Source organism: Podarcis pityusensis, assembly GCF_964106645.2.
Source record: "Podarcis pityusensis genome assembly, chromosome: 8".
Lineage (NCBI taxonomy): Eukaryota > Metazoa > Chordata > Lepidosauria > Squamata > Lacertidae > Podarcis > Podarcis pityusensis.
Genome location: NC_138033.1, coordinates 38,660,110 through 38,677,100, shown reverse-complemented (window position 1 = coordinate 38,677,100; position 16,991 = coordinate 38,660,110). Strand labels below are relative to the sequence as shown.

The window sequence follows — 16,991 nt, the reverse complement described above, 5'->3', positions numbered from 1 at the left end:
TCTGCACTTAAGCAGGAAGCTACACAAATATAAGATGGGAGACACCTGGCATGTCTGTAGGACATGTGAAAAGGATCTAGGGGTCTTGGTAGACTACAAGCTCAGCATGAGTCAACAGAAGTCTGGTGTCCCAGTCAAGGAAAGTAACAGTCCCACTCTCTCTATTCTGCCTTGGTCAGACCACACCTGGAGTGCTGTATCCAGTTCTGAGCACCACCATATAAGAAGGATATTGACAAGCTGGACTGTGTGCAGAGGAGGGCAACCAAGATGATAGAAGGCCTGGAAACCAAGCCTTATGAGGAACAGTTGGTGGAATTCGGTATGTTTAGCTCGGTAAAGAGGAGATGAGAGGAGATAATGATAGCCATCTTCAAATATCTAAAGGGCTGTCGCATGGAGGATGGAGCAAGCTTGTTTTCTTCTGCTCAGGAGGGCAGAACTTGAACCAATGGGAGGAAGCAAGGAGTTTCTGACTAAACATCAGGAAGAACTTTCTGACAGTAAGAGCTGCTCAACAGTGTAACAGACTTCCACAAGAGGTGATGGACTCTGCTTCCTTGGAGGTTTTTAAGCAGAGGTTGGATGGTCATCTGTCATGTGCAATCTAGTTGAAATTCCTGGATAGAAGGCAGTTGCACTACATGATCCTTGGGGTCCCTACAAACTCTACAATTCTGTGATTCTATGGTTTGAGGTACTCTTCAAGGGATCAAAGGGGCAGTAACAGGGGGAAGAAGCTCAGGAGCTTAGGAATTCTCTTTGGGGCAATTGGTGACCTCTGTTCTGAGGAAATGTGCCAAGGACAAATTTATGTCACCATCTCCTTTCCATTGACTTTTAATAGTTCCTTCATAAGGACTTCCACTGGAAAGGAGATAAAAGTGAAAACCATCATGTGGGTTTTTTATTTTTTTTAAATGAGTGGATGGGAGGTGCCATTTCTGCTGATCTGGTGGGTTCCAAAATAACTCCTCTGTCTTGACACATTAGCTCAGCATCTGTCCCAAGCTGAGGATCTCAGCGTCACTAGAGATGTGTTCCTGTCCTGCATCCCTATTTAGATTTTGTTTCTGCTATATCATCACTGTCCATTGATGTCCTTCCTCTTCCCTTGCATCATAAATCAGATCTGTGACAATTGGCATTCCTTGAATAAGGTGCCTTTTCCTAAGATAAGCAAGCTCTGTCCACATAGCAGAAAGTGGAGAGAAAATACCATTTCTCATGGAACAAGATAGGAAGGACATGGCATAAACAGGAGCATAAACCTGTTGCAACACCTTGGACGGTTATCAATGCACCATGATTTAAACAGCAACAATTTAGGCCTCAGACCTCGGGGCCAAATGTGGCCCCCAGGCCCCTCTATATGCCGCCCATATGTTTTTGCCTGACTGGAATGTGCCATTGAATTTTTTCTTGCGCCCTGCTTGCTTCAATTTCTCCCTGTTAGAAATACTTAACTAACTGACCGATTGTATCACAGATAACTCACTTCTGCCCCACCCCAACATAATGCCTGCCCCCCCCAAAAAAACTCACAAATCCTGGCTACGCACATGTAAACGGCTTAAAAACAGCAACAATAGAGCATTAAAACTATCAATAAAAGTATGTTAAAGATAGGTATTTAAAAGTATTCAAAAGATAATTAAAATCAACAATGGGCTTTAAAAGACATGTCTGGTTAGGCTTGCTTAAACAAAATGGTTTCAAACACGTTTGCCTCCAATGAGAATGTGGGATGCGAGAGTGCCCTCAAACTGTGCACCGGTTCCCTGTGAGCCTGGGACGGACCCAAAGATCCATATGTGAAATTCTGCTCACAGAATGGAGTGCCCTTAAGTCTCAGCTGCTTGTTCCCTTTGCCACACCAGAAAAACCTGCTCTTTAGGGATGGGGGAGCGCCCAGAACCAAGTGGGCAGTAGAGCAAGGAGGGAGGAGGAATCGGCAAAAACCGCCTCCTCCCATGGAAGGACTTACTTGGATCAGCCAACCTCTCATTCCTGACCTAATTTTAAAGTGCTGGGCACATTCTAAAATATAGCTGTGGGAGGGAAAGCTTTTGAAAGCAGCAAAAGTGCCCCCAATGGCCTTAGCTAAGGGCCTGTGAAGACGCACAATGTTTGGTTTCTCTGTGCCCGATTACTATACACTTGGGGCAGGTTCCTCTCTGCATACGATGGCAGCATTACCAAATAATGACTTGCGTGCATGAATGAGCCTCTACTATGGTAATAGCACCACCAGGAGGGAACGTTCATGTCTCCTCACAGCATTGCAAGTGCCATGCTTTTCGACAGAACCGCGTCACACATCCATCTCCCGTCTGCCAAGAGATCCACTGGTGCACATGTATGGGTAAAATAGGCCCACGTGACTGGCTTCCGAGCGGGTGAAATGGCAGCGTCAAAAAGCACGCTGCTCCCGGGGGGGGGGGGGAGATGCGATGTTTGACAGCCATCCTTAACTGCAGCAAGACTAACACAGAAACAACGATGGCAAGAGAAAGAAGGAATTAACATTCAGAGGTTGTAAAATGCACTATTTGAAGGAAGAATATCACGCACACAACTGTGAAGTATTCGTGTACCTCACTGGAGCTATTTAGAGAAAGTATTTTTTTAATGCAAATTGATATAGACATGCATTTAGTCATTAAGTCCAATGTCGTCAAAGTGAGTGCTGCACCAGAGGGAAATTTCCCAATTTATTTTTTTTAACCCACTCTTCATCAATTAATTCCAAAAAGAAATCACACTTGAAAATTATCAAAGGAAAAAACAGTGACATTCTCTGGAACAGAGTTTGGGGTTTCTGCTGCATTTGCTTGAATGTCAAGGTGGCCAAGGGGGCTTGTGAGTGTCTTTCCTTTCCTTTGCACAACCGTCTCCCCAGCTTTCCACATTACATTGCTTCTTCCTGGCTATCTGTACTTCAGTTAAAGCCCAGGAGAAGGCAGCATTGGGGTAAGTCCTCTCCTGGGACTTTTTTCAGATCAGGAAGCGTGGGTGGGCAGGCTGCAGAGGCCTGGAGTCATTTTTTGCTGGAAAGAAAGAAAATGTGCATCAGTCTTGGCCACCTCACATCGATAAGATAAGCTTGAAACCCCACCGACATTTTGAGAACGAGACAGAAAAATGCAAGGGGAGGAAAAGTTTGAGAAACAGGAGGATGGATTTTGGCACAGCACTTGTTTAAGCACGTGCGCAAGTTGAAGGATTGAGGACAAGTCCTTAAGGACATGTTGGTTCTTAAAGAACTGATATCCTGACAGCCAGATTGCCTCCAGGACCACAAGCTTGCATATCAGCCCCTCCCAAAGCAACTCATCGCACATTTTTGCCGGCTGTGAGATGCCTTCTCCTCTCACTCTTCCCAACCGTCTTCCTTGAACACTTCAGTCTGAAGCCCAGAACTTTTAGCAACTGTAGAAAGAACAGCCAACAACCTGCTGACTGATGCCCCAGACTGCCTACATGGGGGCAGCATAAACATGTGTGGCAGACTATTACAAGTGAAGGACTCCTTGAGGTACACCAAGGCTGCAGACAGCATTGTTAACATGAGTCAACAACATGATGCAGCCACAAAAAAGCTAATTGTATTCTAGGCTGCATCAACAGAAGTTTAGTGCCCAGATCAAGGGAAGTAATATAGCTGTGGACCATTTTGCACATGTCCAATTGATGCACAACCGCCAGCGTGTGGGTCCTTTTGGACCTGGAAAAGGGCAGAACAAGGGTGGAACGGGGGCAGGGTGGGCTTGTGCATCACAAAATTGTCACTGCCTGCAGTACTGCTCTATTCTGCATTGGTCAGACCCCACCTAGAATACTGTGTCCAATTCTGGGCACCACAATTTAAGGGTATTGACAAGGAGGACAACTAAGATGACAGAGGGTCTGGAAACCAAGCCTTATGAGGAACAGCTGAGGAAGTTGGGTATGTTTAGACTGAAGAAGGAGAGACTGAGAGGTGATATGATAGCCATCTTCAAATATCTAAAGGATTGTCACATGGGGGATGGAGCAAGCTTGTTTTCTGCTGCTCCAGAGGGTAGGACCCAAACCAGAGGATTCAAATTACAATAAAGGACATTAAGAAGAGGTTTTCACTTTGACAGTGAAAGAAACTCCCTCAGAAGGTGGTGGACTCTCCTTCCTTGGAGATTTTCAAGTAGATGGCCACCTGTCAGGAATTCTTTAGTTGTGATTCCTGCATTGCAAGGAGTTGGGCTAAATGGCCCTTGGAGTCCCTTCGAACTCTACAGTTCTGTGATACTATTTTGCTTATAGAGACCTGCTAGCATTCAAGCGTGACCTGTGACAAAATGTTGCAGTGTATCCTCACTTCCTAACAAGAGTGCTCCTGGTTTCCAGCCAGCCAGCTACGTGCTCCTCCACGCAGTTCCCTTTCTGTTTGCATGTCAACTCTCCGTTTTCCAGTTCTCTTTTCCGACTGACACTGGGCATTCCATGGCTACTAAGCGTGCTTAATCTTAATTAGCGTGTGGGGGGTTAGTGTGTGTGTGTGTGCGTGTTGTGGGGGGGGGGGAGTGTCTGTCCAGAAGTTAAAGAGGAACTGATAGGAGGAGTGGAGAAGATTGCCAGCAAAGTTAAGGGGAGCCTATAATGAAGGAGTTGAATCAGGGGTCAGCAAACGTTTTCAGCAGGGGACCAGTTCACTGTCCCTCGGACCTTGTGGGGAGCCAGTCTATATGTTTTTTGGGGGGGAATGAACGAATTCCTATGCCCCACAAATAACCCAGAGATGCATTTTAAATAAAAGCACACATTCTACTCATGTAAAAACACCAGGCAGGCCCCACAAATAACCCAGAGGTGCATTTTAAATAAAAAGACACATTCTACTCATGTAAAAACATGCTGATTCCCGGACCGTCCACAGGCTGGATTGAGAAGGCGATTGGGCTGGATCCGGCCCCTGGGCCTTAGTTTGCCTACCCATGAGTTGAATCTTCATCCAGTTAAAAGCCATACAGTTCTCTTCCTGGCTGCAAAGTTGTTTTGTAAGGCTCTTTTTTAAAAAAAATAAGAAGTTAATTTATTGTGTATATCTCTTTTGCTTACAAGTTAAAATTCTGTTTTAAAAACGACATTGTTTTGAAAAGCTGTACAGCATCTAGCGCAGCTCATTACAATTGTTACAACAAACAGAAAAATCATTAAGCAGACCTCCTCAACCCTCAGCAAGTGATCTGGGGCAGGGAGAGTTTGGGAATCACCGGACTAGAGTATAGGTAGGCAGCCTATCTGGCTCAACCAGGCTCTCCCCAGACCTGCATTGCTGCTCTGCAATGGCTCATCCTCCTTTTAAGTCATTGTATGGGGAAAGCTTTGGCAAGCAAGACACAGGCTGTGGGGCCTTACATTGCCAACTCCTGACCACAGGATCATTGTCATCAATTGCCATCGTATTTTCCTTGGCATGCAGTTCCCCCAAATTATAGTAGCGCCGCAATAAATTACACCGTGTCATTGCTTGGCTTGAGAGGCATGTGCACCCAACCCATTGCTGGCGAACAAGCACCTGCCCCTTCCAGCAGTGTGTTTCTGCAGTTTGAAGAAAACAAATTGATGCATTCTAGCAAACAGCTTCCTCAGCAGAGCTACAGCACTGTGTGAAGGTCTTGCCAGAAAAGGAAAAGCTGCAGTCATGCTTCAAAGGTAGAAAACAGAAGAAGGAAGATGGGGGGAGGAGAGAGAGAGAGAGAGAGAGAGAGAGAGAGAATGAATATTCTGATTATGTATATTAGCAACCAGATATCTGATAGATATGAAAAGTTCATGTAGAGAACTTCCAGACTGTTGCTATTTGGGGGTAAGATTCAATCGCATACATGCAAATTTAGTTTGCACCATTATAGTTGTTTGGAGCTCTTGCACCGCAAACCTGCTTGCCCTGCAAAATCAGACTTCTTGCAATAAGGAAAGTGGTGGGGAAACACAGTGGGGAGTGGGGAATAATGCTTGCTACATTGACTAATCTCCCTGCAAACTTTTTGCAAGCAAATCAGGATGAGTGCTCAGTAAAGGGTGATTGGTTGTTATAGTATTATTATTCCAGAGTTTAAGTATGCATACGACAGGTGCTATCAATTCCTCCTTTGTTCTCCTGGCAGAGGTGAAGCAACATATGCTCATTGATAATGCTGTCCGCATTAAGGGAACAACCTTATTTGGGCTGCAGTTGGCACCATCATCATCATCATGGTGTTTCCTGCTTGGCAGGGGGTTGGACTTGATGGCCCTTGTGGTCTCTTCCAATTCTATGATTCTATGATTCTATGATCAATTGTGAAACGTCAGCAAATTTGCATGTATTTCCTTACTTGGTCCAATGTATCACACATCTGTTGGGCTTGGGTAGAAGGGCACAGAGTTATGCAGGGCACGGATGCTACGCTAAAACCTCAGAAGTTCTCTCTAGACTCCCCAGGCCATTTTAAAATCTCACAAGGCATTGCTCACACACCCTTCTGTGCCTATTTTTATATCCTTAAGGACTAGAAACTTCATTTCTAATGCAAAACAACAGGTGTGAAATTCTGTACTTGCTTCCAAATTCACAATTGGTGGGTCACCAGAGACTCACATGAGTATCAGTGGGAAATGAACGGGAGTGACAAAAGCTGGTGGTAATTCTTCAGATAATGAGTGCCTTTCTAACTACATGAAACTAAAACAAATGAGTTTTGTAGGAAAAAGGAATGGTTGGAGAAATTGAATGTTTTTCCGCCTTTTGCATGCTTCCTTCCTGTGGATTCTTCAACACTGTGCAAATGTGACATGTCCCGCTTCTTCTCTCTTTCTCTCCAGGCTGATGCAAAGATGGTTTGTGACGTTGTCAGTCGGATGGAGGACACAGAGCCCTTCTCTCCAGAACTCCTTTCAGCAATGATGAGACTTTGGGCAGATTCTGGCCTCCAAGAATGCTTCAACCGGTCCCGAGAATATCAGCTCAACGACTCTGCTCAGTAGTGAGTATCCCATAGGTCCCATAGGTCTCAAGGAGAGGCGATAGCTTTCCACAAGCTTTGCACCCATTTTAAGGCCTTTTCATTTAAAGAGTTCGAAACAGCAGGACTGTTGGAAGCAGCAACTTCCAGCAGTGGCCCATGAAGGGGCAGAGCAGCAGCAGTGCCTTCCCAGTGGCAAAAGTGCTGCCGTTCACTGGGTCAGCAATAGGGTGGGGCGGAACAGTGATAAGTTCAGGAGAGCTCCGGGTTAGTGGTGGCTCTGCAGGCACATGCCTGTGGTGAGGTCAGGAGAGCTCTGAGTTGGCTGTGGTGGGGGTCTGGCAGGTACACACATACCTGCGGGGCCACCATAGCCAACCCGGAGTTCCTCCAACTTTGCCACTGCCTTGTCCCATCCCCATCTTGGTGAGCACAGGACTGCCACACCATCACCACCCCAACTCATGGGCCATTGCTGGTAACTTCTGCCCAACAATCTCAGCTGGCCTGTGTGGACCATACCTGTCTAGATGGACTAGTGATGTCCCTTATCATCTTACCCATAAGTGGCTTGGAGGCAGGGCTACCTGCCCAGGAGGCAGTGCTTTTTTCCTAGAGGTACTCAAGGGTACACAGCACTGCCTCCCCCCCAAAGTGTGGCAGTTAGTGAAACAACTTCATGATGAGTACCAACATCTTTTTTCTAAAAAAAAAAAAAAATAAGCACTGCCAGGAGACTCGGTGAGGCAGTTCTTTGAGGTGGCAGCCTGGGAACAGCTGGTTGGGGCAGCAGACCCAGGGAGTGCAGGAGTACCCCACTCACTGCCTTCTCTTCTTTTCTGGACCCCCATCACTGTTCCTTGCTCCTCTCCAGACTCCCTTTTTCTACCCCACTGCTTTAGCATGCCAGGGCTTCTCCAGGGTGCTCCAGTTGCCTCGGGAAAAGGAGGAGGAGGAGGTGGGAGGGTGGCAGTTTCTGTTCTGCCTCCAGCTGCAGAACGCCCTAGGCTGGCCCTGCTGGGAAGAGTACGATGCCTCATGGCATACGAGATGGGAACTCGTTTCAGACTTCAAGCTCTCACTTGGCAAAGATGCTTTTGCACATTGGAAGTAGCAACCAGCGTGGTGTCTAAAAAATTAATTTTATCCACTATTTTGCTGAGCAGCGCTGGCGTGCGCTTTTGCTGGCAACTGCAACTCCATCAGATGTAACTTTGTGAAAGTGCCACAGAGTAAAGTGTGAGATCCTGTGCATTTAGGTATCAGTAATCATAATTTGGCACAGCTGTACATGAAAAAAGGGGAGGAAAGATTCAGGAGTTTGGCCAGTGATGCGATACGTCACCTACAGGAAGCGGCGGAGGCACAACAGCAAATGATTGGATTTGTTAAGCGCTTTGTTAGGAGAAGGGAATGCTTTGTTAGGAGGCAGAGCAAGTGCTTTGCATGCAGAAGGTCCCAGGTTCAATCCCTTACCTCTCTGCATTGGGCCAGGAAAGACCCCTTTTTGAAATCCTGCAGGAATGCTCAGCGCAATGCATTATTCCCTGCTTGTGCAATGCTCTCCCCAGGGAGGCTCGCCTGGCACCTTCATTACATATTTTTAGGCAACTGGCAAAAACATTTCTCTTCTCCCAAGTTTTGGGCAAACTAAACAATCTTTTAAACTGGGGTGTTTTGTCTTTGTTTGTTACTATGGTGTGTATTTTTGTGATTTTATATTGTAAACCGTCCTGTGATCCTCGGATGAAGGGCAGCATAGAAATTAAATAAGTAAATATTCAGCAACCTTTAAAAGGGGCTGCAATAGTTCATGGAAGGGAAGGCTGCCAAAGGTAGGTTGCCCCCTTGTACACATCACCAAAAAACGGGGGGGAAGGGAATCAACAAAAAGCAGACACAGATTTGCACAACTTTTGCATATGCAAATTTGTATGCATAGATGGCAATTTAGAAAAAGCTTAATTTAAAAAGAAATGCAATTCCTTTCACCAATGGTAGGGAATTTCTGGCCCACCCCACAGTGAGCCATCACCAGGCTGACCTCACAAGGAAGCTACTTGTTGTTATTTCCAGCCCTTGCCAAATTCACAAATTTATGAGTTTGCTCCAATTCTGACCCTTCACTGAATGTAGGTCTGCACCACATGCCACATCTCAGAGATCTGGGATGCTGTGAGAAGGGGCATCTCAAAGTCCAGCCAGGTGTGTGGTCCAGATACCTTGAAGGCCGCCTCCCTGAGGTATATCAAGACAGTGACTTCCAACTTCAAGGGTCTTTGGCAGGGGGAGGTCAGAATGAGTGAGTCCATTTAAGATCGGTAGGATGGGTAAGTCCTTTGACTGCCTTCCTCCTACTTAGATCAGAGATGCTATAGATAGTGAGAGAACATACACATATGTTTTTGTGCATTGGCAGCATCTGGAAGAAGATGCATTCATGGACAGCCATCTCTATTTATCATCCCTGGCCACAGACACTCCCCATAAGAGCACATGCACCTTCCTGTGCCAGAGACTGAATGGATAATCAATACACATAAAGCCTACCTTATTTGTTAAAGTTGTCTCCATCTGCACTCACGTAAGCTCTGCAGTGAACATGGCTACCCGCCCTTCCTTTGCAAACTATTCTCTGTTTTCTTTGGGGAGGATTTGGGGCTGCCAATTTTGGGAGAAGCATGGGGAACACAAGGCCCAAATGCAAACCTCCAGGCTCTTTCCCCCTCACCAGCAGTGTTGCACTGTACCCTGCTTTGAGGGAATTTTTTTTTGTGCTGTCTTAATGTGATTTTGAACTCTGATCCTACTTGGATCATGGATGGTGGATAGCGAGAGGTGGGCGAGTGTGTCTAGAAACTAACCTATAGCGCAAAGGTACAGTTCACATTCTTGGTTTTCCATGCTTTTGCCCCTGGCCAACTCATTTCTGGCCCATGTCAGAGGGCCACCCTCAGAAGGTTGCCAAGTATGGCTGAAAAGGGGTCCCTGTTCCTGTTTTGGGAATCATTGAGACAGGCAGGAATCTGCCCAAGTGGGAAGCCTGTGGCCGTCCAGATGTTGTTGAACTACATACAGAGTCTTGCCATACATCAGGAAAATTCCTTGTTTTCAGGTGTAAAAATTGTGCCAGGGTTGAATTTTGCCAAAGTCATAAATTCTGCCAAAGTGGCAAAATGTCAGGGAAAACCTGGATATATGGCAATGGGATGGAAAAAGCAGCCGGAAGCTCAACAATTTTGGTGGTTTCCTTTAAAAAGCTCAACAATTTTGGGAGCTTCCTAAATAAAGCTCAACAACTTTGCAGGTGTCAGGAATTTTGCTTTTTGAAGTACGGCAACCCTACATACAGAGCGATGCCGTAGGGCCCTCCTTGCTCGCAATTCAACACTTGCAGATGAGCCTGGCATTCTGACCTCCCTTCCTCCACTCATGCAGACATATCATCCCTGATCCTTCCATCTTCAAGCCTCTGAGACCCCATCATTTGTATGCAGTCCTCAGCGCTCCAAAGCGGCATTTACAGAAGCGTTGGCTGTGCCAGTCCTGCTGGACAAGCATATTCTCTTTTTCCCTTTACAACCTGGGAATGCCCAATGAGGCTGTTGTCCTTGCCCCTCTTTGCTCCTTCCCTCTCTCTGGCTCTCATTCACAGAGGCCCATTAAAGCATTTTATTCAGCAGAGACCAGCTAACAAGCGCAAGTCTGCCATAAAGGAAACAAATGCCATTTTCAGATAGTTGGTTGCTAGGGGAGTTTGTTCCTGCTAGGCAAAGGAAGATGGGAACTGTAAAAAATAAAAATGGGGGAAAAGTCAACTAAAATGGAGAGCAAAAGCACAGGGAAGGCTGGATAAGGACTGGAGCTGGGATAAATTCAGTTCAGTGTGCATTTAAAGGCGAATCATCCATTGAAATTCACACTTCTCTAAATGTTGAAATGCAGTTTTCCAGCCAAGTCACATGTACAAAATGGCATACAGTGGTACCTCGGGTTAAGTACTTACTTTGTTCCGGAGGTCCGTACTTAACCTGAAACTGTTCTTAACCTGAAACACCACTTTAGCTAATGGGGCCTCCTGTTGCCGCCGCGCCGCCAGAGCACGATTTCTGTTCTCATCCTGAAGCAAAGTTCTTAACCTGAAGCACTATTTCTGGGTTAGCGGAGTCTGTAACCTGAAGTGTAAGTAACCTGAAGCGTATGTAACCTGAGGTACCACTGTATTTTATTTACTGCATTTCAATCCCACCTTTTCCCTCAGGGAGCTCAAGGTGGCGCATACGGTTTCCCCCAACCTCCTCATGTAATCCCCACAACACCCCTGTGAGGTAGGCTGGACTGAGAGGCAGTGGCTGACCCAGAGGTCACTCAGTGAGCTACATGGCCAAGTGGGGATTGGAGCCCTGGTCTTCCAGGGTCCTAGTCCAACACTAGCCACTAAGCCACATTGGCGCTATACAAGGATATATATGCAAATGATCTGGTTCAGGGGTTCTCAAGCTAATCTTCAGATGCAGATGTGGGCACAGAACAAGGCTGGTGGCTGTCAATATGGCTACAAGGCAGTCTTATCCAATAATTAGGGATGGGGGGGAATTTGATTCATTTTTCATATAAAGGCAAACCTACATAATTTGCACATTCTGAAAGAATATGTGAACTGAAATTAAATTTGCACTCCTGAGTTTTGCAGTGCACTTCTGCAGCCAAGTTACGTGTACAAAAATGTGCATACGAAAGTGTGCATAAAATAGCATACAAAAATAGTTTCTATGAGGGGAAGTTGCTTGCAGAAGTGTGCGTGTTAGGCAAGTTTATAACACAAAAATTTGTGTATATGAGGAGAATTTCATAGAGGAGGATTTTGCTTTTTAAAAAAATTAAAATCACAAACTGTTATGGAAATGTGGGGAACTGAAATTAAGAAACAGAGGGAAACAGATACTGGCGCTTTTCCCCCCTTCCCTACTTTCTGAGGAGGAGAGGATTAGACAAGTATGGAGACATGAGTGTTTATTTTACAGTGGTACCTTGCAAGACGAATGCCTCACAAGACGGAAAACTCGCAAAACGAAAGGGTTTTTGGTTTTTTGAGTTGCTTCGCAAGACGATTTTCCCTATGGACTTGCTTCGCAAGACGGAAACATCTTGCAAGTTTGTTTCCTTTTTCTTAAAACCGTTAATACAGTTGCGACTTGACTTCGAGGAGCAACTCATAGCACGCGATGTGGTAGCCTTTTTTGAGGTTTTTGAGGACTTTGGTGATTTTTGAAGCTTTTCCAAAGCTTTTCCGACACCGTGCTTCGCAAGACGAAAAAAACCGCAAGACGAAAAAACTCGCGGAATGAATTAATTTCGTCTTGCGAGGCACCACTGTATCTGTATGTCCCATTAATAACTTCTGGTCGCACCCTGTAGTAGTGGCTTCCTTCTTCAACAGGGTCTTTTTTTCCTGGTCTGCTTGCTTGCTTTGTTTCTGCATATACACAGTGAGGATGCTTGAGGAATGTTTTCAGCCTGCGTTTTTAAGTGAACTAAGCAAATTTGAACTTCCCAGACAACAGATTCGAACACTGTTACCCACTGTTACTCCTCCTAATTTTGCAGTACTGTTCTTGAGTCACAAAAAGGCCTGCCCGCATCTAAAAATGTGTATTTCAGAATGTGTACAAAAATGTGCATTCAGGGTAAAATGCATACAAGCATGTGGATATAATGCAAATTTCTGTGCAGTTAAAAAAAAAACTGGCATGGAAACAGAACAGAGCAGCTTTTGAATGAACTTACGGTATGCAAAACTGAAGTGGGCTAGAAATAGGCTGGTCTGTTCATCCCATACACAGAGAGCCCCCTAGAGGCTTGACATGAAACAACACCATGGCTTCACTGAGAACATGGAGGCTTGACTAGGGTTGCCATATTCCCAAAACTTGTTTAGGTTGTTTGAGATTTAGGGGGGGACATCTCCCCCCCCCAAAAAAACCACATTCATTTGGGGGGCTTTTCTTAGCCTAACTTGCCATATGTCTGGATTTTCCCGGACATTTTGCCGATTCAGCAAAAATCCACCCAGACGCCATTTTTTTGAGCGGTTCCCGGAAGGCTTGACTCTGGGTTCAGATCAGAGCACACTGTTATTATCTCATTTTTTTAAAGAGGAAAAATGATGTATCTTGTTAGACTTGCGAAAGATGTGTAAGACTGCAATTCTAACCCCATTTACTAGGGTGTAAGCCCCACTGAATTCAGTAGAACTTACTTATGAGTAGACATGGTTAGGATTGCACAATGACGCACTTTTTGTCCTTACTTTAGTTAGTTGGGCTGCTGTTCAACCCCACTTTCCTGGGAGTAAGCCCCATTGAATTCAGTTGGACTTACTGAGTAGAAATGGTGAGGACTGCACTTTTAGTTACTTATTTCTGTGGCAGTGTTTATGGCATTATCGCTATACATTTCTTTAAAAAGAAAAAGAAAAAAGAACTTTCCCATGGGGTCCAAAAGATGGGAAAGGGGCCCCTCTTTAATCACCGCTCTTTCTGCACCCTTTGTCCTCTCCAGCTCTCCAGTTATTCACAGCTTCTTCAAAAGCAATCAAATTGTCTTTGCTTTCATATAGACAACTTTCAGAGTTCTGTCTGAAAAGCAACCTATTAATATCCTTAAATAAATAAATGTTATGCTTTCTCTGTCCACAGAGTTCCAGCATCAGTAAAACAGTTTCATATAAAAAACCAATTAAAACAATTTTCATTTATAAGAATAGTTTCGGGTCCAATAGAAGTGTAGGTCTTTAGTAGATGCCAAAAAGATGGCAAAGACAGTGCCTGAGCGATACACAACGGAAAGGGCAGGCTGGTTCCACCTATATATTTTTTCAAATAAGAAAATGGCGGAGGGGTACAAGGTCATGCTTCTGGCCACCCTGCCCCTGCTTGTCTATCAACAGAGAGACAAGCTGCAGTTCTGATGGTGAGCGCTGTATGTTTGCATATAAAGTACTGCACAGACAGCCTTCAGCTTTGAACTGGACCAAGGCCAGGAATTAATTCATGCAGGCCACTAGCTTGCAAGAAGTCGTCCTACCCTGGCACAAAGTCAGGCCTGCCCAGAGCTGGCTGGTGGCATGCACCAGGCCTTACCCCAGTGAGATCTTGCTTGCTTAACCTTTCCAGTGAACCAGGATAAAACAGTAGCTGAGAAAGAGAGAATCGTTGACAGTGGGCCTCTCCAGCTGGCTGGGTGACCCGGAGGGAGGAATGGAGGTTGAGATATTGCAAGGTTGGCCATAGTTCTTAAGCCTAAAAAGAAGGCAGTGTAATCTAGGAGCTGGAGTGTTGCACTCAGTCTGGGGGAAGGCAAGCTCTCGTGAATCTCAATTAGGCCACAAAGCTCCTGCAAGCGCCTAGCCTAATCTACCTGTCACAGGTGATGATGGGGGGGGGAGGATGAAATGACAATAGTATGAGCAGAAAAGCTAGAAGGCCCCAGTTTAAAGCTCATCTCAGTCACAGCCTAACGTACTCTTGGACTGGGGTGTGTAGTACTGGTCTACTTTAAGATCATCAGAAGAGCCCTGCTGGATCTGGTCAAAGACCATCTGGTCCTGTGTCTTTTTTTCACAATGGCTACCCAGGTACAGTGGTACCTCGGGTTAAGTACTTAATTCATTCCGGAGGTCCGTTCTTAACCTGAAACTGTTCTTAACCTGAAGCACCACTTTAGATAATGGAGCCTCCTGCTGCCACCGCGCTGCCAGAGCACAATTTCTGTTCTCATCCTGAAGCAAAGTTCTTAACCTGAGGTAATATTTCTGGGTTAGCGGAGTCTGTAACCTGAAGCATATGTAACCTGAAGCGTATGTAACCTGAGGTACCACTGTACTCTAATGGGAAGCTCACAAGCAGGACTTGAGCGGCACAGCAACTCCTCCCTGAGTTGTCGTAAGTAAATGCCTATTCAGGCTCCTCAAAACCCACAACCTCTTCCACTTCATGATGCTCATTCCTCTCCATGGCTAACGAAAACCAAAATAAATAATGCAAAGGAAACAAAATTATGCACATTAGATCAATTTCCACAATGGTTTCACAGCTCAGAGAATTCAGCTTTTCCTGGCCCACAATTTGGATTTCTTGGGAGCGGAGCTTTCATTGTCCTTTTAGAGTTGAGTACATTTTGCCTTTCAGTTTTTTGAAGGGATGCTGAGTCAGAGCAATGCTTTTAGCTTAGTGTGCTGCCTCTCTTGACTGCAGCCAGTCAGATACCCCTGGAGAAGCTCAGAAGCTGAGAAAGATGGTAAAATGTAGTAGTAGTAGTATAGTGGCAAATTCATGACAGTCATAGTCAGGGCCCCTTCTAAGATTGTACAATAATCTTATACAATAAAAGTGTTTAGGAATCATAGAATTGTAGAGTTGGAAGGGACCCTAAGGTCATCTAGGATGTATTGCAATGATCAGTGCAGATCTCCATATGTTGTCTTTCAGCTAGAGTTACTGTTTTCTGTGCACGTACGTGGGCAAATGATTTTGAGGGTTCCAGTATCTTCTTTAGGAATGACCTAAGTTGTTTTCATTGAAATGTCATGGTATATAATAGAACCTGCACACCAGTCTCTTGAAACTGAAGCACCGCGTGTTTTTGATGCTTGTAAATGCTTAGCTTTAGAGCAAACAGAACAACAACTCTTCATTGTTCTTCCTGAGCACCTACTGAATAGTGACTCTAAGAGCCATTCCTCCATGACTGACTCAACTGCTTTCATTCCAGTCAGCGCAAAGGGTGAGGAGACTTCCTCTCAGTGGCTAAGAAGCTCCCTTTTCATGCTGTGACTGGATAGCTCTAGGATGTTGGAGACAGGGACCCTGCTTAAGAAATATTAATGGGTCCCCTCAACCTGGAGCACTACACCTCTGTTCCCATAGGAGTCTGTGTGCACATGAAGGTTGGGGTAGTGGTGATTGTGGGCAGTGCAGCTGAGAAGTTTTTCTCCTTATAACAGAATTCAAGACCATCCAATAAGCTCAATGGTGGAAGATTCAGGATAGACAAAAGAAAGCACTTGTTCATTCTGAGCACAGTTAAGCTGTGGAACTCGCTCTAACAAGATGTAGCGATGGCCACCAACTTGGAGGGTGCTAAAAGAGGATTAGACAGGTTCGTGGAGGATAAGACTGGCACACTAGCTGTATTCTGCTTCCACTGCTGGACGCAGCATGCCTCTGAATACCAATTTCTGGGAATCGCAAGTGGGGAAACTGCTGCTGCCCTCAGGTCCCGCTTGGGAGCTTCCCAGAGGCATCACTGTGAGAGCAGAAGGCTGGACTAGATGGGGTTTTGGTCTGAACCAGCAGCAGGGTTCTTCCTATGTTCTTAAGTGCACGGTTGGCAGACTGAACTCTTACTGCAGATGTTCCCCTGTGGTAATAGCAGGTCTACATCATTTGACTGTATCAACTTCAATTTTCATCTGAGGCAGCCTCTGAGATGCTCATTAGGATAAAATCCTCCCAGTTGTCTCGTACAACATGCATTTGGTTCATCACTTTCAAAAGCTTACATATTCTCAAGTTGCAAGCAGCTCAGTACGGTTCGAATATATTTCATTGGTATGGCCCATATATCAGTGTTGCCCAAGGACCAGCCTCCGCCTTGAGGATTAGCTAGGGAGCAAAGAATGGCTGTCACAATGTCACCTCAATTGGATAAAGGACAAGATTCTGTAATGTGAGAACATAATCTCTTTACTGTCCTTTTTTTTTAATCTGGGCATTTCCTCAATCGGTTTGGGAAAGCAGTAGGGATGAGCTGTGCTGCTTTGTACATAGAGGGTTCTGGGTTCTGTATGAATAATGACAACAATAATTTTATTGTTTGTATCCCACCTATCTGACTGGGTTGCCCCAGCCACTCTGGGTGGCTTCAAACATGAAAGCCTGGGGAGCTGCTAACAGTCGTTGTAGACACTGGAGTCAGGGCCCTGCCCTCCCGGGCTGGCTGGAA

The 16,991-nt window shown here is 45.4% G+C and overlaps 1 protein-coding gene across 2 annotated transcripts in view; it reads left to right on the top strand.

Annotated features, from left to right (window-relative positions):
• The window catches only part of GNAO1 (G protein subunit alpha o1), a 175,074-nt gene that overhangs the window by 118,913 nt on the left and 39,170 nt on the right, over window positions 1-16,991 (top strand). For both annotated transcript variants that reach the window (XM_081015876.1, XM_081015875.1), the window contains exon 4: window positions 6,847-7,007. In XM_081015876.1, the coding sequence (XP_080872002.1) occupies window positions 6,847-7,007 (161 nt within the window). The remainder of the gene's footprint in view (window positions 1-6,846; window positions 7,008-16,991) is intronic.